The sequence below is a fragment of the Arvicola amphibius genome, chromosome 2, assembly GCF_903992535.2.
Source record: "Arvicola amphibius chromosome 2, mArvAmp1.2, whole genome shotgun sequence".
Lineage (NCBI taxonomy): Eukaryota > Metazoa > Chordata > Mammalia > Rodentia > Cricetidae > Arvicola > Arvicola amphibius.
In genome coordinates, this window is record NC_052048.2 from 3,860,832 (window position 1) to 3,885,563 (window position 24,732).

Here is a 24,732-nt window from a genome sequence, read left to right on the forward strand (position 1 = left end):
ATTATCTATAATATGTTTACATTGTTTCTGTTCTGATCTGAATGAAGCTTCGCTTCTGAGAATTTTATCCATTAACATTTGAGCAGGAAATTAATCTCAAGAAGAATAAGATTTTCAACATTCTCATTGATGCGTTTGCATTTCTTTTAGTATAAATACATTAACAAACTCCCCTAGAAACACTCCTCAGTTTCTTTTGATGCGCCATAACTGTGGCACACACGTGTGCATAAATGTGAATCTATCCCACAGTTTTTATCTGAAAGTTGTTGGTGTCAGACGGTTTTAGGAGGATGGAGGAGAAGCCGGCCAGTGTTTTTCCACGGTCGGTCCTTGTTGGGCACATTAAGAATCTGCTGTTAATTGAACAGTCACACCTAACGTGGTGACAACAGACCTGGACCTTGCTGTGCATACATGAACGTTGAAGTACGGAACTCAGAAGGATTCTGTTTGGGGATACAAGGTTTGTGGTGGAAGCTGGTTTCTACTGGTTCTGAATGACCTCAAGATGCACAGGTAGAATTAAGAACAACGTTTAACATGAGACAATTTGCCTCAACATGAAAAAGCATGTGAGTAATTGCTCTGACTCATAGCTGCATATTAAATCGGGTTTGGAGGCAAATTCCTGGTTCAAATTCCAGGTCAACTCCTTAGCCACTTTGTGGGCTTGAGAACTGTGTTTTCATTTCTGTGACCCCAGCTAACTCTCAAGAATGAGGAGGAAAGGCCTTTTGTTGCCTGTTGGTAAGACTCTTTACAGTTTACACAGTGTTTGCTGATAGCCATTTCGAGGGAACAAATGTGACAATAATGTCTTTACTGCCAAGGTCAGTGCTATAGTTTGGATCTTGGATGCCCCCTAAGACCTGTGTATAGAATGCTTGGTCCCCAGTGCGTGGCTCTGTCGTGAAGGAGAGAAGTCTGTGGTGGGGCCTAGCAAAGAAGTTAGGCAATTGGTCTGCCATGGAAGGGCAGCTGTTGCCCCCACCCCTTCCTGCCCCCTCTTTGCTTGCCTTCTGTGAGGTAAGGGGTTCCTCCATCACACATTCCCACCGTGATTCATGGCGGTGCCACAGATCCAAAGGCAGCAGGACTTGCGCTCGTTCTTAGCGTGTTTATCTCAGGTGTTCTGTCACAGTAACGGAAGGGCCTAACACAAGCAGTCGTTTGCCAGGGTACTCAAATGTTCTGTGTGTGGTTGATCTTGTCTGAGCACGTGTAATGTGCTCTCTCTAATCGAGAGGCTTATCAGGAAGAACCTTGACAAGCCAAGCTCTGAGTTTTTGCTCCTTTATCTCAGAGAACAGGACTTGGATTTTATCTGAGTCCCCTTGGAGGCTTAACCCGTCAACGTTGCAAGCCTGGAGCTCGGCTGGAGGAAGGAGACTGCTGTTTTCACGGGTGCTGGCCCAAGATGTGTTCTGAGGACCTTCAGTGTTTCCTCTCTAGGCAGGGCCAAGGGAGAGGTTTGGTTCCACACTCGAACCTATTCTCTCTGATAACTACTCACCTTTGAGAGTTTGAGATAGACAGTGCATTCTAAAATGAGTTTCTTAGGCTGACGTAAAAGCCGAGTTACAGCTCTGTGGCAGATTGTCCTGTTGACAGAGGTTTCTGTCCCACCCGGTTCTGCAGTCATTCAGTCCCAAAGAAATCACACAGAGGTCTACACTAATTATAAACTGATTGGCCCATTAGCTCAGGCTTCTTATTAACTCTTATAACTTGTATTACCCCATTATTCTTGTTTATGTTAGCCATGTGGCCCGGTACCATTTTCATCTAGGCCGTGACATCTTGCTATCTTGCTTCCTCTGCGGCTGGGTAACAATTGGAGGCTGAAACTTCCCTCTTCCCACAATTCTCATTGCTCCGCCTCTGCATCCTGCCTGGTCACCCCGCCTATACTTCCTGCCTGGCTACTGGCCAATCAGTGTTTTATTAAAAATAATACAAGCGACAGGATAAAAGACTATTGTCCCACAGCACTGCCCCACGACCAGCTCTGACCATCCCACGACCAGCTCTAACCATCCCATGGCCAGCTCTGAAATGAGTCACTGTTGCGGACTGGCCTCTTGCCTTCCTGTCTCCTTCCCGAAGTTGCTCTAACAACTTCGTTTGTCACGGGGAAGACCACTGGCCTTGGCTGCATCCCTTCTGAAGAGGAGAAGAACATTCCCAGACCTCGTCGTTCATACCTTCCTCCCTGTGCTGGGAGTGAAGTCTCAGCTGCCAGGTTCCCTAGTCAGCGTGAGGTCATCCTGCAAGACAGCATGGGAGAGTATTAGGTGGCTGTCCGACCTGGTGAAAGACAGCCTTGCTGACGGGTTAACATGCACTACTTCACTGAAGCCTTAAGGCATCTTTAAGAAGGAGGCGTGTGAGAAAGCATGCCTCCCCTCCACCCGTGGCAAGACTCCCTGAGGTTTACACGCTGGGCTTGACAGGAGTGCTGAGGGTGGTTTCCGGGGGACAGAGACAGCCTCAGGGGCAAATATTTTAGGGGTACAAAGCAAAACACTGCAGACTTGAGTAGGTGGCTGCAGGAAATGGAGGTGTTGGTTGGTTTCCTGCTGGATTTACAGGGCTTCAAGTGTGCATGCGTGCGTGTGTGCCTGCATGTGCGTGAGTGTGTGTGTTTAGTTCTGGGGCTTGGTATCGTCCAGTGTGGAGTTTCTGCTACACACCATGAAGAGGTTTCAAGGGTCTTCCCTCCACACAGGTTTGAAATGCAGCTGAAGTGATTGTGTCTGGTGGGTTTATTTCCTCCTAAAGCTCAACCTTGGCTCTCAACCTTCCTAATGCTGTGACCCTTTAATACAGTTCCTTGTGTTGTGGTGACCCTGGCCATAAGCTTATTTTCATTGCTACTTCAGAGCTGTAATTTGCTACTGTTATGAATTGTAATATTAATACCTGATCTGTAGGATTGCTGAGGCTGAGAACCACTGTTCCAAGGTGGATAGAAAAGGAATCCTGATGTTGAGCTGTGGTTTCTCTGACCTGGTGGTGACCAGGTGGTGGTGACCAGGTGGAGGGTGACCAGGTGGTGACCAGGTGGTGGGTGACCAGGTGGTGACCAGGTGGTGACTGGTGAGCCTGTCATGCCTTACTGACACATCCCGAGACGCTGTGATCTTGCAGGTTATTGGCCTCCTAGGTGAAGGTTAAATTTGTAAAGGAATTAAACTCAAATTACTTCCATTTATTTGTGCTTTTCATGATTATTCTATGATGCAAACTTTTCATTTTCCCTTTTTTAAAAAAAATTTAACTCACTGAGCCTTGAAATGATGAGGAGGCTGCTGTCCAGTTAAAAAGTGGCTCTGAGCCTAGTTTCTGAATGGGGGGGGGGGCGCTTTCAAGTTGAGAGAATGGACAGATCCAGGAATTTGGGGAGCTAGCTTTAGTGTTTTTTTTTTTTTTTTTGAGGCAGGGTCTCACACTGTAGCCTAGGTTGGCCTTAAACTCGTGGCCATTCTCTGTCTCAGCCTCCTGAGTGCTTGGATTAGGTGTGTCTGTTTTCTACCGCACGTAAACTATGCTAAGGTTTGGGAAGCTCTGCCGAGGTCTGGGTGACTCTGAACCACCCAAGTTCTGCCAATGAGAAGAAGGTGGCCTGCCTGAGGTGCCACTCATGCTGGTACTGTGACAGAAACTGCCTGTTTGACCCACAGGACAGCCGCAAATGTTTCCTCTGCTCGATGCCACTGTGTTGCAGATACACCAAGAACTTTATACAAACACACACAGGGCCGTCTTCCACTGAAAGGGTGGACATGATGTTAATTGCACACTCTCGGGGTGTTTTCAGGTTGAACCTAAATTGCTGCTTTTTTGCCGCTTGCTGAGGGCTTAGTCACCTCTGCGTCTTCATGGGGCTCTGACTGACATAAGGAGGCAGCATTAATCATACGGCCTCACATTTATGACAGGCTTTAAAGTTCACAGAGATTTCACACGGATTATCTTTCTGTCCGTCTCAGTACCGCTGGGAATTAGATGTCGGCAGGCATTATTACACTTTTGTTAGGCAGTAAAAATAGAATTGGACAAAACATTTGACCAGCTCAAGGTTACAATATATTCCCTAACACGCTCTAGAGGAGGCAGCGAGAGAAAACTTAAGCACCACACCCCCAGTAACAACTTTTCCACAGAAGGTGTCCGGCCTGTGTTCTGTCAGTCCAAACTGTCTTGCACCCCCAATTCTCCTGAGTATTTAGTCACCTGTGGGAGATTCCCAAGGAGCAGTCTTTAGGCACCTTCTCCAGAGACCCTCCCGGGAAACTTCAAGGCCACAGTGAGCTTCCTGAGGGTGGGGTCTGAGTCACTACACCCGAGGGAGAGGCAGGACTCCCGCTGGGGATTACAGTAAGCACGGTTGAGTGTTTGGTGTTTCCTAACCCATTCAGCCAGGTACTCAGGCCTCAATGTCTATAGAGACATTTTCGTAGCTACCCAAAGATGCCATTTCAAAGGAATAGCATTGGGGCATCCCAGAATTTACCCAAAAGTATTTTTTGTGTCAAAAGACCCCTTCCTGATGAACGATGATAGGAATCTGTAGCTGTTGCTTCCTTTTTCACAAGGGAATGCGTTGATGAGGACGGCCATGGGTCAGAGGGCTCTGCTCTGCCTGAACATCAACTTGTGTTTTTGCTGAACCAAAACAACGTAGTTTTGTTACCGGCCTCATATTTGTTGAAATAATCTACAGCATTAACTCACAGACCTTCTTTCATGGTTGCTTGTGAGCAACCTTAGTATTTGTGCTTCAAAAACTTTGTGTAACCCTCTTTGTTGTTGCTAATATGTAGGAAATAATTTCTGAGCCTTGTAGGACATGCTGCCAAGGACAACATGTCTCAACTGTAGCCTTTGGTCTTCACGGGCATGGGCCAGGTACATCTGAGTCATATCCAGCTGCGATGGTCTTCAACCTGGGTTAGCGTTTTAAAGGTGTCTGTTTTCTACCGCATATAAACTATGCATTCTCGGGCTAGGGTTCTATCTCAGTGGTAAATCTTAGTGAGTGCATCTATAGCTTGGTGTTTGCATAGTGCGTGCAAGGCCCTGAGTACAATTCTTAGCACTGCCGAACCAAATGAACAAACTTTTATTCATATTTCTTAAAATTATTTATTTATTTATTTATCTATTGATTGATTTGACTTTTTGAGACAGGGCCTTACAATTATTTTTATTTAGATTTGTGTGTGTGTATGTGTGTGTGTGTGTGTGTGTGTGTGTGTGTGTATGTGGTGTGTGTGTGTGTGTATGTGTGTGTATGTGTGTGTGTGTGGTGTGTGTGTGTCTATGTGTGTGTGTGTATGTGTGTGTGTGTGTATGTGTGTGTGTGTGTACATGCACACATGAGTGCAGTACCTGTGGGAACCAGAAGGGCACCCAATCACTTGGAATTGGAGTTACAGATGTTTGGTTCTGAGTCGTCCAGTGTAGGTGCTGGGAACCGAACTGGGGTCCTCTAGAAGAGCAGGGGGTCTTTTAACCACTGAGCCATCTCCTCAGCTTCATGTTAGTATAAAGTTAGAAATTCTGAGTTGATTTTCTGTATATGAGAACAGGGCAGTTGATAGAGTCTGTGGGGCGGGATGACTTGGTAGGTGAAGGCTGCCTGTGAGGCCTGGCGCGTTCAGTGGTGGAGGGAGAGAGCCAGCTTCCACGAGTTGCTCTCCAGCGGTCAAAGTGTCCAAATAAACACATGAAAAGAGAATCTACGCATGTAATTATAAGGTCATCATGTCTCCTGCGCCATTCTCCGTGTCTTACCGTTCTGTTGCTGTGAACAGACACTGTGACCACGGCAACTCTTACTAAAGAAAGCTTTTGTTGGGACTGGCTTACGGTTTCAGAGGTTTAGTCCACTATCCTCACGGTGGGGAGTGTGGCGCAGCACACAGGCAGACGTGGTGCTGGAGATGTGACCGAGAGTTCTACATCTGCAGCAGGCGGAGAAAGAGAGACGCCGGGCCTGGCTTAAGCATTTGAAACCCCAAAGCTCCCCCCCCCTTCTCCAACAGGGCCACACCTCCTAACCCTGTCAAGCACACCATTCCCTCATGACAAGCATTCACATCTGTGAGCCCTGGGGCATCCCTACTCAGCCACCACAGCCCTTGGTCATTTTATACCGTTAGGATAGCTGAGAATGCGGCTGAATGGATATTTGATTCTACTGAATTTTGTTTTTTGATACATACTTGAAAGGTGAGACTGACTCTAAATAGTAACACATTTATTAAAACAAAGTAAGTTTTGTTAAAGGAAATTTTTCTTTTAGTTTGTTCGTTCGTTTCTTTTTTCTTTCTTTCTTTCTTTCTTTCTTTCTTTCTTTCTTTCTTTCTTTTTTTTTCTTTTTTGGTTTTTCGAGACAGGGTTTACCTGTAGTTTCTAGAGCCTGTCCTGGAACTAGCTCTTGTAGACCAGGCTGGCCTCGAACTCAGAGATCCGCCTGCCTCTGCCTCCCGAGTGCTGGGATTAAAGGTCTTTCTTTTTTTAATGTCTTTTTGAGCTAGTCTTACCACATAGCCCGGGCTGTCCTGTAACTCACTCTGTAGCCCTGGCTGTTCTGGAATTTACTAGGTAGACCAGGCTGACCTTGAACTCACAGAGATCTGCCTGCCTGTGTGTCCCAACTTCTGTGTGTGACTAAAGGCCTGTGCCACTATGCCTGCCAGAATTTTTTTTATCTTATTTGAGTGTTGGCCTTTGTATGTTTGACCTTATATGAGGCAGGCAGCATGGTTCCTGGCTGTGATCCTGGACCGTATAAGTGGAGGAAGCCAGCAGGGCAGCATGCAGCTATCCTTCCCTTCTCCTGTCTGTGGCTGATGAGACAGCACTAGGAAGAGTATTTTATCACTGAAAGAGGAGGAGCATCCAGGACACCGTAGACCTTGGGAGCTGACCTGTATTTCATGTTGAGATCACCTCAGAATCCTAGGAAACCATTAGCACATGGAGGACTCTGAGCCCGCTTCTCCCACCAGGGAGAGAATTATGCTTGAGATATCACCACCAGGGTCGCCTATGATCATCCTTGTCTACCCAGTAAGATGGAGTTCAGCCTGTGCCATATGAGACCCTGTCTCAAAAAATCCAAAGCCAGCCGGGAGGCAGTGGTGCACGCCTTTAATCCCAGCACTCGGGAGGCAGAGGCAGGCAGATCTCTGTGAGTTCGAGACCAGCCTGGTCTACAAGAGCTAGTTCCAGGACAGGCTCCAAAGCTACAGAGAAACCCTGTCTCGAAAAACCAAAAAAAAAAAAAAAAAAAAAAAAAAAAATCCAAAGCCAACCAGAATAGGAAGAATTGCCTTATATCATCACTGGATTGACTTCCTCATGAATCACACTAGCTAGAATGTTTCGTAAAACCCTAATGAAGACTCATCTATTTTAATGAAATCTAACTAGGTATTTGAAAAGGATGTTATAGAGTAATTTAAGACCTATTCGGGGGTGACTGTGACATGACCTCCCAGATGCTAAGGGATCCCAGAACCACAGACTAGGCCTGCAGAGGGTGTCTAGAGAATGCCCGTAGCCTTAGTAACATGGCTCTGTTTGTTTCTCAGACTGCCTTTTCAAGGTGTGCCCTATGAATCGATACTCTGCCCAGAAGCAATATTGGAAAGCCAAGCAGGCGAAGCAAGGAAACCACACGGAGGCTGCCTTGCTGAAGAAGCTCCAGGTAAGCGGCTGCCATCTTCCTCCGAGGCTGGCCTGAGAGCAGCAATAACAAGCAGACACTCACTCGGCTGCCCGCCCGGCTTGTTGATCTCACCAGCAGGCAGAGATTTCAGATAGACCTGAGCGCGGTGCAGAGGAACCTACTTATTTCCTGGCATGTGGGCAAAACGTCCCCACTGTTATTTTTTAAGGTGTGCCAGGCTAATTCTAAACTGCTCACTGAGCTGAAAGGAATTAAAAACCCCTTACCGTTAAATCTAATTATAGTTTACTCCATAAAGTACTCCCCTCATCAGTCTGTGGAGAAAATAAAAGATTTTTTTGACTGAGTGTGAATTTGCTAGTGCTAAGTTTTGTATCATTTAAGTTCAATGTACTCTCAGAATTGAAAGCTATACGTTGAGATTTTAATTCACCTGCTTTTCTAACACTTTCAAGTCCCATCATAGAAAAGTTCCTAGCTCCATAGAACCTTCTACTTTACTGACATTTTCAGTGTAGAAACATATGGCCCAAGACAGGTTTGGCTGTAAAGTTGCCACACTTGGGGTGGGGGCAGATCTGGGAGCCTACTACAAATGTGCCCCCAATAACAGAAAACTTCCTTGCTGGGCATGGCGGTGCATACATTTAATCCCAGCACTTGGGAGGCAGAAGCAGGCAGATCTCTGAGTTCCGGTCTAGCTTAGTTACAGAGTGAGTTCCAGGACAGCCAGGGCCACACAGAGAAACCTTGTCTCACTCCCCACCCCCACTGCCCTTCCAACTCTCCAGTAACACAGCCTGTCTGATTTATTCTTGTTACTTGAGAATACTTCGTAAGTCATCTTCTCTGCTTGCTATATCTCCACACTAAATACTGGGTCACCCCCTTGCAGCATGCTGCGGAACTGGAACAAAAACAGAATGAATCAGAGAACAGGAAACTTTTGGGAGAAATCGTGAAATACAGCAATGTTATACAAGTAAGTCTTCATTTTGTCCTCAAAGAGGGAAGCGTTTTTAGGGGTGACCTGTCAAATTACCCACATGCCAAGCTGTATGAAACATTTGGGGTACCGTGTTTGTCCTTTGGTGGGGATGATAATTAGGATGAAGCTTTCTGTGAACATCCATCCTAACACGTGTGTATTGAATGCATCTGGTGCTAGGCCCGATGGTGCCAGGCCCGATGGTGCCAGCCCGCAAGCACCAGACATAGGTTATCCGTGCAGGTGCACAGAAAACTGATCTCTAGATGGGTCTGAGTTACCAAAGGCAAGACTGTGCAAGATGGTTTGTAAGACCTGGAATACAGTCCTTTAGATGGGTGGGCTGGTGCTCGTAAAAGTAAAACTTACAGATCACCATCCTAGACAGCAGGCCTCTGTGCGACCAGGACCAGAGTCTAGCAGCTGGAAGCGGAGCCCGAAGCAAGAGAGAGCAAGCAGGGCTACCGCTGCTTTTTAAAGCAGAAAAAGACCATGCCCAAGTGGGCTGGTATCTTAAAGGCTATTGGCTGAAGGAGCAGAAGAAACTCCCACAGCACCTTCCCCTTTTGTTTAAGTAAGAGAGTTCCAAACCCGATACAAAACAATATACACTAGGAATAGATATCAAGCAGAAGATTAGAATTACAATCAGCATAAACCATATTAAGCCAGGAACATATGCTAAATGTTTTAATAAACATTCTATCCTAAGGAGTCTAAGTCTTTTATTGGAAATGGCTTGGCTGGATCATAAGCGGATTGTAACTATGACTATCTAATCTTCAACCCCCTGTTGGAGCCATATCTTTTCCCTGGGGTGGGAGGAAAGTTTTCAGACTGTGTACGCAGTCTTCCTTTGGCTTCCAGTCTTCACATCAGCGAGCACACTCCGATTTATCTCGGCTGCATTCCTTTCCCCTGTTTCATCCGGGTCTTTTAGGCTTTTTTGTTGTTTGTTTGCTAGTAAGTGCCCCACCTTTTTCCAAAAAGAATGTGAGACCTTTTCCAAGAAACGCGGCGCACGGGGAGATAAAGCCCCAGTCATCAAGGGAGGCAGCTGGGTCAAAGGGAAAATACTGGGCAGCTGGACGAGGTGAAGGCTTGGTGAGAAAGTTTGGTAAACCCCAGCCCAAGGCATTGCTGCTACTGCTGCTGACCCCTCCTCAAGGCATTGCTGCTGTGGCTGCTGCTGCTGACCCCAGCCCAAGGCATTGCTGCTGCTGCTTGGCCATAGGAAGGGCTCACCATATCCCTGGTTGTGGAAGTCTACAGTATAGCACCCATCTGGAGTCTAGAAGCTCAGCCATTCCCAGAAGAGAGACCAGGAAAGCGTTTCTCTCGAGGGCACATAAAGAGGACGCTGTTTAAAATGGTAAACAGTGGTTGCACAGGTTCCTTACAGTAACCACCACAATGAGGCTTTATAAGGCTGCCTTAAAGAAGAATGTCTCCTGGTATTTTGTCATTGACCAGTGGCAGTGTGCCAGAGGGCACGGCAGAGCTGTTCCCCACAGGACAGGATTGGCCCCAGCCTCTCGCATGTGTGACCTCATCTAGTGATGGAGGCAGTGACTTTTGGCCTGGTGGGACTGCGGCCCCCCAAGTAGTCTCCCAGAGACGCCTCTTCACTGAGTTTAGGACACTTACTTCAGCTCCTTCTCAACTACTTCAAGTGCAAATGCTCATCTTAGTGCTTTGCCATGGACCCTGGAGGTACACACTCAAGCTTGAGGGTGTGTGTGTGTATACAAGTGCATGCGTGCATGTGTGTTCGTGTGCAGGTGTGTGAGTGTCTGTGTGTGAAGTGTGTGTGTGAGTGTGTGTGAGCATGCATGGGTGAGCATGCATGTATGTGCATGCATGTGAGCATGCACACTCATGTGTGCAGGCTCATGGGTGTGTATAGAGTGTATGTGTGAGCATGTGCGTGCGTGTGTGTGCACGTATGTGTGCTTGCATGTGAGCCTCATCTCCGATGTTGTTCTTAGGAGTGGTCCCACATTGTTTTGGGGGACTAAGTCTCTCACATCCTGGACTTGTGGATGTCCTGGCTAGGCTGATGCCAGGGAGTCCAGGACACGCCTTCCCAGTGCTGGGCTTGCAAGTGTGTGCCTCCTCACCCCGCTTGAGTCTTTAACCTGGGACTTGAACTCAGGCCCCCATGCTTATAAGGCAGCACTTGATCAGCTGAGCTGCCGCCCAGACTCGTGGGTGTCTGTGCCTTTAGCAGTACAGTCAGGACCAAGGGTGGGACCTGGAGGTTTCCACAAAGAAGATTCTTTCCTCAATTAAAAAATTGCCACTTTACTTTGAAATAACTTCTGCCTCATCTTGTGAGCGCTAAAATGTCCATTCTCTTTTGAATGCTTTTGGAAATAGGTGGGAAGTTCGCTTTGTCTTCGTGGTTCTCCCCAGTGAGGTTTTGTTTGGGGAGGACTGCCCACGGCATCTGTGGAGAAGGGAGAGGCAATGGTCCTCCTGCATGCGTCTCAGAAGTGGGGTCAGTGTCTCCTGACTCATTTGACGCTAGAGAGAGAGAGAGAGAGAGAGAGAGAGAGAGAGAGAGAGAGAGAGAGAGAGAGAGAGAGAGAGCTCCTGCTGTGGATGGGCAGAGGAGCTTAGGGTGTGGAGTAGGTCTATTCCTTCTCTCAGGCTTTGATGCTCTTTGGCAGATTCTGCTTGTGTGGCTGTACAAGTATTGGAAATGGGTGAGATTCTGGGGCCCTCCAGGTCCTTTTTCTCGTGGAAAGCCTGATGCTAGTCTGTTATTTCTCAGGGACAGAGGTATCTTTAGTGTTCCCTAGAATGTCTTCTCTAGGCAGTCACCATCGCCCTTGAAGCAGAACTTGGGGTGGAGGCGAGGAGGAGACAGGCAGGCAGCTTGGGAAGGTAGTGGGTCTAAGCCTTAAAATATTCCCGTGTTCAGTCTTCAGCACGAGCTGGTGTGCGGATTTATGACTATGGCTACCCGAGGAGACCATGGGTACAGGCTCTAACACACAGCTTTCTCCTGCAGCTGCTCCATATAAAAAGCAACAAGTACCTGACTGTCAACAAGAGGTTACCCGCTTTGCTGGAGAAGAACGCCATGCGTGTGTCACTGGACGCTGCGGGGAATGAAGGGTCCTGGTTCTACATCCACCCCTTCTGGAAGCTGAGAAGCGAGGGTGATAATGTACGTGAGCCTGGGGACTCAGACAAGAGGGACGCAGACAGCTCATGCCACTCTCAGAGAGCTCAGAAGCACAGAGAGGGGAAACACAGTCTTCAGCCAGCTAACTCTGAATTACTTAAGTTAGTTATGAAATAATGGGTTGCATTATGGCAATTCAGCACATATGTGTCACTGTACTTTCTAACATTTGGCATTAGCATTTTTTACTAGGATAAATGTATTTATTTACAATATACACCATGCTCAGAAGTCACAGGACAGGGTTCAGCTCAAGTGAGAGCCATCTCCAGCCAGAGTGTGTGATGTATTTTCAAAGAGGCAGGTTACCTTCCTGCTTACTCAGGTTGAGCTTGCTTGCAGGGAAGAGGGCACCACGGCACCTAGCCTTGTGAGTGAACTGGGGAACCCCGAGAGCCGTGATAGGGGTCCATTCAGGACCTCCTCAGCAAACGCCTCACAGTGCTGACACAGAGGAGCAGCATCTGAGGGGCTGGGGCAGCTGCTCACTGTTAGTGACTATTCCAAAGACCGTGATGCTGTCATTGAACAGTGGGTCTCAACCTCCAAATGCTGTGACCCTTTAACACAGCTCCTCAGGTTATGGTGACCCCAACCATAAAACCATGCCTGTTGCTGTTTCATAACTATATTTTGCCACTGTTATGAATCATAATGTCAACATCTGTGTTTTCTGGTGGGATGGTCTTAGGTGGCCCCGGTGAAAGGGTCATTCAAACCCCAAAGAGGTCGTGACCCACAGGTTGAGAACCACTGGCATTTTTTTTTTTTTTTTTGGTTTTTCGAGACAGGGTTTCTCTGTGGCTTTGGAGCCTGTCCTGGAACTAGCTCTTGTAGACCAGGCTGGTCTCGAACTCACAGAGATCTGCCTGCCTCTGCCTCCCGAGTGCTGGGATTAAAGGCCTGCGCCACCACCGCCCGGCTGGCATATTGTTTCATCTTATTTATTTACTGAGATGGCATCTCACTGTATTCCTGTCGGACTCACACTTGCTGGGCAGGGTAGACTGGCCTTGCACTTGTGCTGGTCCTCCTGCCTCAGCCCTTAGCACTTGGAAGATGCTCAGTAAAGGCAGGCTTGTAAGTAGAAGTCCTTACCTAGTGCCAGGTGGTTAGCCCTTGCCGTGTGGGAGAGGGAATGTGAATTCTGACTGAGGTGCAAACGTGATTGTCCGCTAGAGTTTCCACAGTCAGTACCTTGGTTACAGATTTAGTGTGGCTGGAAGTATTTCTTGTGTTAGAAATGTCTTCTTTTTATAGAGAATCTCCTTTTCCAATGAGTTTTAAAGTGGTAATTCAATTCCACAGGACATGAGCACTGTGGTTTAATTGGGTTAATGGATTTTCTGGTGATGTCTTCCTTAGGTAAGGCTTGAGATGCCCGGCACGAGGGACACGTTGGATTCCTTGGGAACCCAGTGCTGTCCCCACCTTTACTTTAGACCTTAAGTGATGTGTGCCATGAGCATCCTTATTCTGAACGTGTAGTTAATTACAATCAACTCTCGATTATTCAAGGGCTGAAATGAAGTTTCTGAACCACCCACTTCTCTGGTATTGCTGTACACAAGCCCCCGACTCCCATGTTGCCCTCTATAGGTGGTCCATGAAAACGAAACATCAAATCAAACAAATCCTCAGCTCACACTATGAAAGAACACGGTGACCCGATGAAACCAGCCTCGGCTCTGGGGTTGCTGTGAATTCCATGGTCCCCTCTGCCTATTCCTCCTTTTTCCTTTTCTTGCTACTTGCAAGTCGCTTGATAGTATCAGGAGAGAGTTGAATGTAACCAACTGCTTCAGACTATTGGTTTCAGGAGAAAATTGAAACAAAACAAAGCCTTTCACTCAGACCCCTGTCTTTGTGGCCGCCCACGATGCCTTAAGCTGTTCTTATCTGGATGCACTCCACGAATCCCTGCTGCAACAGCCTTCTACCTTCTTCTGAAACCGCCACTGCGTTCGTTCACCTCTGTGTGGCTTTGTGTGTGGTGAAGGTTACCGAGGAAGGCTGGCATGCCCACAGCCTGCATCAGCCACACACGGACTTGTACACGACTCTCCTGTTCTTGGCTAGGAATAGACAGCGTTCTGAAACCTCAGCCTAGTGGAGTTTGTTGAAGGCAGTTGCAAATACTGTCTCTTTGAGTGTTTTAATCATGGCTGAATTTCTATATAAGTATATGAAGAGGAAATTGCAGTGTTCAGAGGAATTTTAAAATTACAGTTTGCTATTTAGCAATGAGGGAAGTAGTGATTGGGGTGTGTGTATTCAACAAGTCCTTCAAGTTCAAGTGGAGAGTGATGGAGGGCAGCCTGGAGCACTCAGTGCACGAGGGAGGAATACGTGCTTTGGGGGAAACGGGTGCATAGGTGCCCACACTCTCAGCCGAGTTACCAGAAAACCCACCGACGACCCCCAGGAGCAGAAAACATCAATATTTCATTTCCACGTGTCTTCTCTCTGTGTGAGCAGTTACTCTTTCATTTTCAGTCTTGACCTAAGAAGACAAGGGTCCTTTACACTGATCGTAGATTCAGAAGCACGAAGAGATGGGATTCTTTTTCCAGTCAGGAGGAAATTCTGATGCTTAGCGAGGGACTCTATCTGGCAAGCAGATTTTGCGATTTTGCAAAGTGGTGAGCCTGACATTGGTAGCAGAGGTGGAGCTAGAACATTGGCTTTCTGAGTCCCTGGTGAGGTGCATTTTACTGTCCCAAGTACTGCTGCAAAGCAGGGACGGCCAGCCGCAGGGACGCAGGGACGGCCAGCCGCAGGGACCGCCAGCCGCAGGGACTGCCAGCCGCAGGGACGCAGGGATGGCCAGCCGCAGGGACGGCCAGCCGCAGGGACGCAGGGACGGCCAGCCGCAGGGACGGCCAGCCGCAGGGACCGCCAGCTGCAGGTGACGTTGTCAACAGTGACGTCTCAGCTTGTGTGTGACATGGCCACAACCCAGACCCAACAGAAGTGCTTTGGGATTGTAACATGTAAAATAAAAGGGCCTCACCCTCCGATTGTGCATCCCATAGACAGTCTCTTAGTGCCTGGCTGCGTCAGCAGTTCAGGTCTTGAGCCTCACTCCTCTGAGAATAGTTTAACATGTATCTAGTAATGTGAGTTCCCCAAGATTACAGACTATTTTTTATAGACATTTGTTTTTTTTCCTAGCTCCTCTTAAGCCCCATCTAAAAAAAAAGATTTACTTATTGTTCTTTTCTGTATCTGAGTGTTTGGAAGGTCGGATGAGGTCCAGAGACCCATCCTGCAAACAGCAGGGGTCAGCGGCAGGGGCAGCGTTCCTGTGCTTGTTAGTGAACTTGAGGCTTCTCGGAAACATGTGGATCTCAAGATACAGTTTGTGTCAACAAAACTCCTTAACAACGCTTAGGGTCACGTCACACTGAAAATGTGAACGTGTGTTTTGGTTAAGGTACATGGAGATGTTCTGAGTTCCAATTATTTTCTCATTTACATATCAAACTAATCTTTAATTGTTCTAATATGTAATTGGTGTGAAACGCCCGAAGGGAAGGTTTTGATTCTGCTTCAGAGTGGGATAGCCCCACAGCTGGGAAAGTAGATGCCACATAACCATCTACTAAAGAAATTGAGGGCTGGAGCAGTGGCTCAGTAGTTAAGAACACTGACTGCTCTTCCAGAGGTCCTGAGTTCAATTCCCAGCAACCACATGGTGGCTCACAACCATCTATAGTGCGATCTGATGCCCTCTTCTGGCAAAAATTCATACATACAGATAAAACATTCATCTATATGTATATAAAATAAATAAATCTTAGAAAACAAACAACAAACAGGAGCTCAATTCTCTCCCGTTACTAAAATCACTGTTTTTGCCATTAAGAAAAGGTAATTTTAACTCCCTGAAATTGAATTAGATATACAGATGTGTGCAGGTAAAGCAGACATTGCTGTTATCACGCAGGTGAATGTAAGCACAGGCTTAGATATTTTAGTACTTTCCCCTGGAACCCAGAAAATTCTTATTTTAATAGAAACATGGGCTCCTACAGTTCAGGATTAGACATCTCAAGTAAGAAGGAACCAAATGCTCCCAGCCGGACAAAGCCTCGATTTTTACAGGCCATGCCTTGCCTTGTACTTCCTGAACCCAGAGATCAGATGCTCCATAATTCTGAGACTTGGGATAAGTGCTTAACCGGACATGCTTTTGATGGGGAGGGAGCACAGCCTTTGGGTGGTGGGGGGGAGCACGGAGCGATGTGTTCTCGGCTGCCCTGATGAGATTCTGACGTTCCAGTAGCAGAGCATCCTGGCAGCCACCTTCACTGTGTCTGCTGCAAGGTCTTTTGGGAAAGAAAATAGCCTAATTCTGACCTTGGCAGATCCCCAGCTGACATGAGACCAGTGAGGAGTGGGGTTCGGCAGTCACCAGAGGATGTGATCGCATGGTCATGTATTTGAACGTGCTTCTCGGGGAGAGAAGTCAAGTCACTGTGTAGAATGGCGGGACCAGGAGGCAGGTGGCTGGTGAGAACTGCTGAGGAGTTTCCAGCTCACAGAGCATCACAGTTTGTTTCTCATTCCCAGATTGTCGTAGGAGATAAAGTTGTCCTGATGCCCGTAAACGCTGGGCAGCCCCTGCACGCCAGCAACGTGGAGCTCCTGGACAACCCCGGCTGCAAAGAGGCGAGTCCAGGCGGGGAAGGAGCGGGCGCTGATTTTCTCCAGAGGGAGGGAGGAAGAGAGAATGAGAGAGAGAAAAAGAGGGAGGAAGGGAAGGGAGAGAAGAGAAAAAGGGAGAGGAGGAGGGAGGGAGATGATGTCATTTCTTGGTTCTTGATTTTTCTCAAGCCCCCTCCGGTTAGCATCCTCGGGCTTCCATTTTCCTGTCTTGAAAGGGTCCCGTGAAGAAGTTTTTTTTTTTTTTTTATTATTATTGAGGCCCATTCTTTATTGTCCATTGTTGTCTTTTTTCTTCCTGTCCTGCTTGAAATGGGGTAATGTTTGGGTACAGAATATAGAGTCTACTGTCTTACGTCTTTTACCATTGTTTCCGTCAATAGGTGAATGCTGTCAATTGTAACACAAGCTGGAAAATCACCTTGTTCATGAAATTCAGCTCCTATCGGGAGGATGTACTGAAAGGGGTAAGTCAGCCCGCTGCACAAACCTTCATTCTCATGTGCTCTACACCAGCCCCCAGTATGCTCAAATGTGTCTATAGTCAGCAGAGGAATGTGGCTGGTCCTACAGTTCAGAATGCCCAGGCCAGAAGGGAACTGCCGGGTCCCTGGTTTGCTGGTCCCCGTGGCTGTTGGAAGGTCAGTGTGTCTTCGCCTGTCTCACCAGGGTGATGTTGTGAGATTGTTTCACGCCGAACAAGAGAAGTTTCTGACCTGTGATGACTATGAGAAAAAACAGCACATTTTCCTTCGAACAACCTTACGTCAATCAGCAACTTCAGCTACTAGCTCTAAAGCACTCTGGGAAATAGAGGTATGCACTTTTATCGGGGGGTTACTAAATATTGAGACAAAAAGGTAAAGATTGTTAGGCCATTGGCTTTGCTGTTGCGGGGCGACATCGATGGCATGCCTTTATCATGGAATGATTTTTGTGAATTGACACACATCTCTTTGTGGCTGTGACCAGTTCACAATGCAACCTATTATAAAGCAGAACAAATAAATCAAGGGATTAAAAAGAGAAAAATTCCATTGTGTATTCATCAGTGCCGATCAGACCGGAAGCCCTGCGCCTCAGTGCCTCTGCCTGAGCCATGACTAGAGGAGACAGAGGCAGAACTTACAGCCACAGAGAATAGTGCGGATTTTTCCCTTTGAATGCCATCGAAATCAAGATAGTTAAGAATGCTATTCACTAGGCTGAGGCAGGAGGACAGTCACAGGCTTGAAATTAACCAGCTCTCCTAAGCGAGTTGGAAATGTTGTTATGCAACTCCTGGAAGAGGCTTCATGCAGCCCATGGGTGCCTGGTGTGGAGCCCGTATTTTGCCTAAACCGTTTTGATTCTGAAGCTAAATAGTGACATATATCAGACAGAGCCATGCTTTATTGTCCAAGCTGGTTTGGAACTCACCCTGCGGCACAAAGCGGCCCTGAACGTTTTGGCAATCTTTGTACCTCATCATCCCAAGTAACAGGATTTTATTTGTGAGCCACTGTCCCCTGACAGGAAACACGGCTTTTGCAGGAAGACAGTGTTTACAGGTGTGAGGCACTGGCACCCTCAAGTGAGGTAGGACGTGCCACTTGCTCACCGCTGGAGCGTTTTGTTGTTCTCCCTCATTGTGCCCTCATGATACCTGTTCCACGGGTCGGCACACTCCGTAGGGCACTCTGGCTGTCGGCACTTGCCGGCTGGCGTGTGGATACCGTTTTGTCACCGAAACTCTTCCCTTTAGGTGGTTCACCACGATCCGTGCCGGGGCGGTGCAGGACAGTGGAACAGCCTGTTCAGATTTAAACATCTTGCAACTGGGAACTACTTAGCTGCAGAGGTAAGACTGTTGGGCACAGTGTTTTTAGGTCTCTGATACAACAAACGAGGCAAGCCCTTTCTGCAAAAGTCATTGCGTCGTCAGGGACAATGTCTATAATTTGATGGTTGCCTGTCATATCTGGGTTGGTGTTTTGTTATTTTTCATGTCGTTATGATAAAATACTTGACCAAAACCTCAGGTGAGAAACAGGTTATTTTGGCTCATGGCTAAAAGATGCAGTTCATCATGATGAAGTCAGGACAGCAGAACTGGAACCGTCCAATCAGAGCTGATGAGAGCTGCTGCTCAGATCGCTTTCTCCTTTGTATACAGTCCAGGACCAAGCGCAGGGAATGGTGCCACCCACAGTGGCCAAGTCTTTCTACCTCAGCCTTCTCAAGATAATCTGCCTTGGGCATACTCAGAGACCCCTCTCTTAGCTGACTCTCCATCTCATCAAGATGGCCTGTGAATTGCTATTTTCATTTGTATATGTAATGTGTGTTGTTTGTATGTATTCGTGTGTGTGTGTGTGTGTGTGTGTGTGTGTGTGTGTGTGTAGGATGAACATGCATGCGGGGACTTGTGCATGGAGACCGTCTGTCAGCCTCATGTCCTTTTGCTCAGCAGTCCATCCACCATGGATTTGGGGACAGGGCCTCTCCGTCAATACATGGGTGGGTTAATTGCAAGCTGGTAGACAGGAAGCTGTAGCACGATTAATAAAAACCCAGAGGCAGAAATTGGGGTTCAACCTGAATGTCAGAAAAGCAAGACAGCCAGCCACTGGCTCTTACCTCTAAGTCAGTCCAAAATGGCAACCCTGCCTCCAGGAATCTCAGAATGAGGCTGTGTCTGAGAGCTGTCTCCTCCTGTCCTATATTCCTCTCTAGAGCAGGGATTAAAGGTGTGCACCACTACCACCAGGTTTCTATGGCAAACTAGTGTGGCTACTGAGATTAAAGGTGTGTGTCACCACTGCCTGGTCTGTAAGGCTGACCATGGCAGCTGTTTTACTCTCTTGTCTTCAGGCAAGCTTTATTTATTAAAATACAAATGAAATATCACTATAGGAAGCAGTTAATTTCCTGTAAAGAATGAAGACCGTCTTTCTGTTCTGTTTCTAGAAAACACAACTTTTAATGCAGCTACTTCTTGTCTGGAGTATCCACAGGCCCTTTTCTGTGACCTTTAATTCTTTGAGTAACATTTTATTCAATGGCAAAGAAAGAGAAGGAGAATTAAGCACTAAATGTGTATCATGAAATGGACTAGGAATCATTTTTTATCCATTGCACTGGCATGTCAGAAAGGATGCGTCCGTGGAGAATTCTAACACGGAAGGCATATGCTGGCTTTTGAGATTTCCTATGTCAGTTGTCTTGGACATCCTGATATGCTCAGATGCCAGAATGCTAGTCTTCTCGGGATGAAAGTTATCCAGAGCGATGACCAAGTCCATTATCGTCATCGTTACTTGGTTAAAGAAGAATTTCCTTCCAGAAAACAGGTGACAAACAGCTTCCGAGAACGGCTGAGAACCCACAGCAACCTTCTCACTTCTTTACTTTGCTTGTTTGTTTAGTTACATGGCTGCTGCTGGTGTGTGTGTGTGTGTGTGTGTGTGTGTGTGTGTGTCCCCAGATCAGAGGTCGTACAGACAGGGACGGGACACAGGTCATACAGACAGGAATGGGACACAGATCCTATGCAGTCAGTATGAAAACCATAACTTGGTTCAGGCAGGAGTTTGGCAAGGGACCATTGAGTGGCACTTCCCTTTGTTTTAAGACTTTGAATTAAGAATTTGACTTGCTGTCACTAGGCATATGATTCAAGTTTAAGGCAATGTTTTCCTAGATTCCTGGAGGCCCAGGATGAAGTGTGGTTTGACACCTATGGCAGAAACCACGTGATATCACTCAGAAAGTCTAGCCTCCGCCCTCCAGAGTTCCTAGGCAGGGTGAGGACACTTCGAAGGGAGCACAGGCTAGACCAGGCAGTGGGAGGGGTCAAGAGGGTCCAGGAGGAGCTGTCTGGTGGAGGAGAGAGATGGGTGGGGAGAGAGTGGAAGGGGTGAATTCAGCTTCCTGCCAGCAAGGAAGTGCAGGGGTCCTATGGCTGATCCACAGCACATTTGTTTTGCAAAGTTCTTCTGGAAGGGTGAAGGGGAATTATAGGAGCAGAGACGTAGTTCAGGGCTTGTCTGTGAACTGAAGGAGGGTGGACAGTATCTTTTTTTTGCTTTATAAATAATACCATTCAAATTTTCCACCTCTTCCCCTCCTCCCATTTCCCTCCCCCACTTTCCCTCTCCCCCCTAGTCCTAAGAGAGGGCAAGTACCCTGCCTTGTGGGAAGTCCAAGGCCCCCCACCTCCATCCAGGTCTAGGAAGGTGAGCATCCAAACAGACTAGGATCCCAAAAAGCCAGTACATGCAGTAGAATCAAATCCCAGTGCCATTATCACATTGGCTTCTCAGTCAGCCCCCATTTCAGCCATATTCAGAGGGTCCTGTTTGATCACATGCTCGTTCAGTCCCAGTCCAGCTGGATATGGTGAGCTCCCCTTAGATCAGTCACACTGTCTCAGTGGGTGGACGTACCCCTCGCCGTCCTGACTTCCTTGCTCATGTTCTCCCTCCTTCTGCTCTTCAACTGTGGACACTATCTTTGAAGCTAAGGAATGGTGTAGAATTTGCATTTAATTTGTGTTTCAGAGTTGAACTGTTTGGTGTAGTAGCTATGAGCCATCTGTTGGCCACTAATTGAAGTGAGTGTTGAGATGTGTAGTGAGAAGCAGCGGGGCCATGTCCCGCCACCTGGCTAGCTTTACCCAAAATAATTACACGGAAACTGTATTCTTTTAAAACACTGCCTGGCCCATTATCTGTAGCCTCTTATTGGTTAATTCTCACATCTTTCTTTAACCCATATTTAGTAATCTGGGTAGCACCACGAGGTGTGGCTTACCAGGAGAGATCTTAACCTGCGTCCATCTCGGAGAGGAGAAGCATGGAGACTCACTATGGCGACTGCCTGAAGCATCTCCCCAACTCTACTTCCTTGTTCCCACAATTCTGTTCTGTCTACTCCACCTACCTAATTTTCTGTCTCTTAAAGGGCCAAGGCAGTTTTCTCTATTAATTAACCAATGAAAGAAACATAGACAGATAGCTCTCCTCCATCAGAGATGAAATAGTATTTAAAACTTAGTTTCCTGGTCATGCTGGCCCCGTTTCTGTTTGCCCATTAAGCATCCCACATGGAGTATCACAGATGGGGATGCTGCTGTCGCCAACAGAAAGTGCCTGTGGGTAGAGGTGAGGGCAGCTGCCTTGGAGCCCGTGGAAGAGATGGAGTCAGAGGCAGAGGGGTGATGGAGGAGATGGAGGGTGGATACCACTCAGCAATCCTGAAGGCTAGAACCAAGGGCGTTGTCTTGGAATGACAAGGAGATGTTTGAAGATGTTTCCAGAAGGCAGACATTAATAGAAGTGCATTGAGCAGTACAGGCAGAATGATTTCTGCTTTGGAGGTTTGTTGAGGACACTGGCCCTCCAGAGAAACTGATAGAGGCGCCAGATTAATGAAGAAGGTAATCCAGTTAATGAACTGATTCGCTTAGGCACTCTGCAAAGGCAGCGCGTACTCTTAAGTGCCAAAGCGTCTCCCCAGCCCCCACCTAGTTTACTGCGGTTAATCCGAGGTGCTCACGACATATCCAGGAAACAGTGTTCATAACTGCAGGTTTCTCGGCATTTGGAAGTTTGGGGATCGAGGGGGCTGACAGTAGATTTTAATCTCATCAGTGCCTCTCCAGAGATGTAACAGGATGGCGTGTTTAACTCAGAACCTCCCAGAAGCCTGGCAGCCTGAGAAGCTAGGGACCAACTGAATCACAAATGCCAGGAAGTCAGGGCAGTGTTTCCCTGGGGTTGGGGTGAGCAGTGTGTCGGGGCTACCACTGCACAGGTCAGGGTGTAGCCATGAGTGGCTTCATGCAGAGTTGTTCAGGGGAGCCCACCCGAAGGGAGTGCAGGCTGAGTTCTCGCGGCGTCCCCTTCACAGGGGAGAAGCGGAACTGATGAGAGGAAAAACCCAAAGTTCAGCTGATGCTCTGTACAAAATGCATTTGAAAATCAGGCTGGGGACTGTCCTCTTTTTCCATGGAAGGGAAGTAACCAGCAGGGGACCTGGACATTCATGCTCTTACTTTCTTTTCCACCCTTGGGAGATGTGTTTATAATTTGAAACATGGATGTGTTTTAGACATTCCTGGTCAAAAGAGATTACATAATCCTTGAGCTGCTTTTGAGTTTATAGGTATTTACAGTGCCAACTGGGCAAAGGAAGCCTATAATAGTACAAAGAAAAGAACTGTCACGGCTACGGTCCGCTGTGCGCCAGGCTTCAAGCAGACATTTAGCCTCTCTCTGGACCAGAGTTCCCTCCTGTGAGATCAAGGCAATCGTCTGTGTCCTAAAGGGTTGTGCTGGAGTTAAGGAAGACAGGAATGTAAGCATTGTGTTCACAGAAAGTCTAGGAGATTACAGGTACCTCCCCTCTTGTAGAGGAAAGAGAGAGGGCGGAGGGCAGGCTTCTGTCCCCATGAGCATCAACGTCCTTGTAACCAACTGTCGGTTCTGTCATAGTGTGTAGTTTTTTATGTGTTTGTCCATCCCTCTGTGCATTGTGTACATGTGTACATGTGTTTATGTGTTTGTCCCTCCCTCTGTGCATTGTGTACATGTGTTTATGTGTTTGTCCCTCCCTCTGTGCACTGTGTATATGCCTGTCAGTGACTTTTGTTATTCATAAGGCAGGGCCCTACCCAGGCCTCCACAGTGTGGACGTAAAACCCTGGCTGAAATGTAAAACTAACTATTTAGTTACAAATTAGATAATAAAAGACATTTGGACTTCATGTGGTCACACAGACTTGTCACTAGACTCTCGCTCGGTCATGCCACTTCCCTGGGGCGTACACGATTTAGGTGGCCAAAGTGAGGGTTATGGGCTCGGACAGCACAGCTGGGGACTCCCTGATGCTCCCTTAGATCTCTTACACCTGTTATGACAGGGGTCCTCTCGGGACCAGGCTAACACGGACCTTAGAGCCTTCCCCCCGTCACATGGGAAGGGCATGCTCCAGCAGGGGCTCACTCTGTCATAGTGCAGGCTAACACGGACCTTAGAACCTTCCCCCCCCCCCCCCCCGTCACATGGGAACGGCATATTCTGGCAGGGGCTCACTTTGTCTGGACTGGAGCTCATGTTTCAGAGGCTGGCTTCAAGCTCCTGATATTCCCACCTCCACCTCCCAAGGGCATGCTACCATGCCTGGCTTTGATATTACCCTTTAGAGACCAGCTCACTCGGGGCTGGGGAGAGGGCTCTGTGGGTAAGCTGCTTGCCAGAAAACCATAAGGTCCCGAGTTTGACCTCTCAAACCTGCCTAAAAAGAGCCAGGCATGGTGACTTGTGCTTGTAATCCCAGCATCGGTAGATGGAGACAGGCTTCCTGGGGGCGCTCTGGCCGGCCTGCCTAGACAACTCGGGGGGCTCTAAGCTGGTGAAATACACTAGAAAGAAAGAAAGAAAGAAAGAAAGAAAGAAAGAAAGAAAGAAAGAAAGAAGAAAGAAAGAAAAAAAGAAAGGAAGGAAGGAAGAAAGAGAGAGAGAGAGAAAGAAAGAAAGAACGAAAGAAAGAAAGAAAAAGAAAGAAAGTGAGCAGTGTCTGAAGAACCATCCGTCTGCACGTGCTCACAGTGTGTTTGTTTGTAGATGGGCCAAGCTTCCACCAGATGGCACTAAACACCACCTAACTTCAATGCTTTTATGAACAGTTAGTTACAAACTTACCACTGAAGAGGTTGTAAAGAGGACAGGCGTCCCACACCTGTGTCTCAGCATTCCCAGTGGGGGACGCAGGAGGATTAGATGCTCAGGACCCCCTCACCCCAACAGTTGTATACTGAGCATGAGACCTGCACAAGCTGCAGGAGACGTTTTCTCAAACAAAGAAACAAACACCAACAGAAACACCAAAACCAAAGCTACAATCACCTGAAGAAAAAAGACCCCCCCCCCCATGGGAATGGCTCCTTGGGGAGATGACTCAGCAGATTGAGGCCCTGGCTTCCAACTGTGGATGCAGTCCCTGGGACCCCTGGGCCTGCTGCTCTTGAAGTTTTGGTTGGTCGCCAAAGGACCTGGTGCCCTCTTCTGGTCTCCATGAGAACTGTACTTACACAAACAAACCGGTGGGCGTGTCTATCCCCCCTCCCCAACACACACGGAAAAAAAGAAAGCAAGAATATAAGCATGTCTCGTGGGCTTTGTGATCTCAGGCCT

General features: G+C 47.6%; 1 protein-coding gene across 1 annotated transcript in view; it reads left to right on the plus strand.

Moving 5' to 3' along the window:
* The window catches only part of Itpr2 (inositol 1,4,5-trisphosphate receptor type 2), a 391,594-nt gene that overhangs the window by 66,276 nt on the left and 300,586 nt on the right, over window positions 1-24,732 (plus strand). Inside the window, 7 exon segments of the mRNA XM_038317812.2 lie at window positions 7,608-7,723; window positions 8,601-8,687; window positions 11,710-11,868; window positions 16,462-16,560; window positions 16,938-17,021; window positions 17,224-17,370; window positions 18,299-18,394. Coding sequence (XP_038173740.1) covers window positions 7,608-7,723; window positions 8,601-8,687; window positions 11,710-11,868; window positions 16,462-16,560; window positions 16,938-17,021; window positions 17,224-17,370; window positions 18,299-18,394 — 788 coding nt within the window.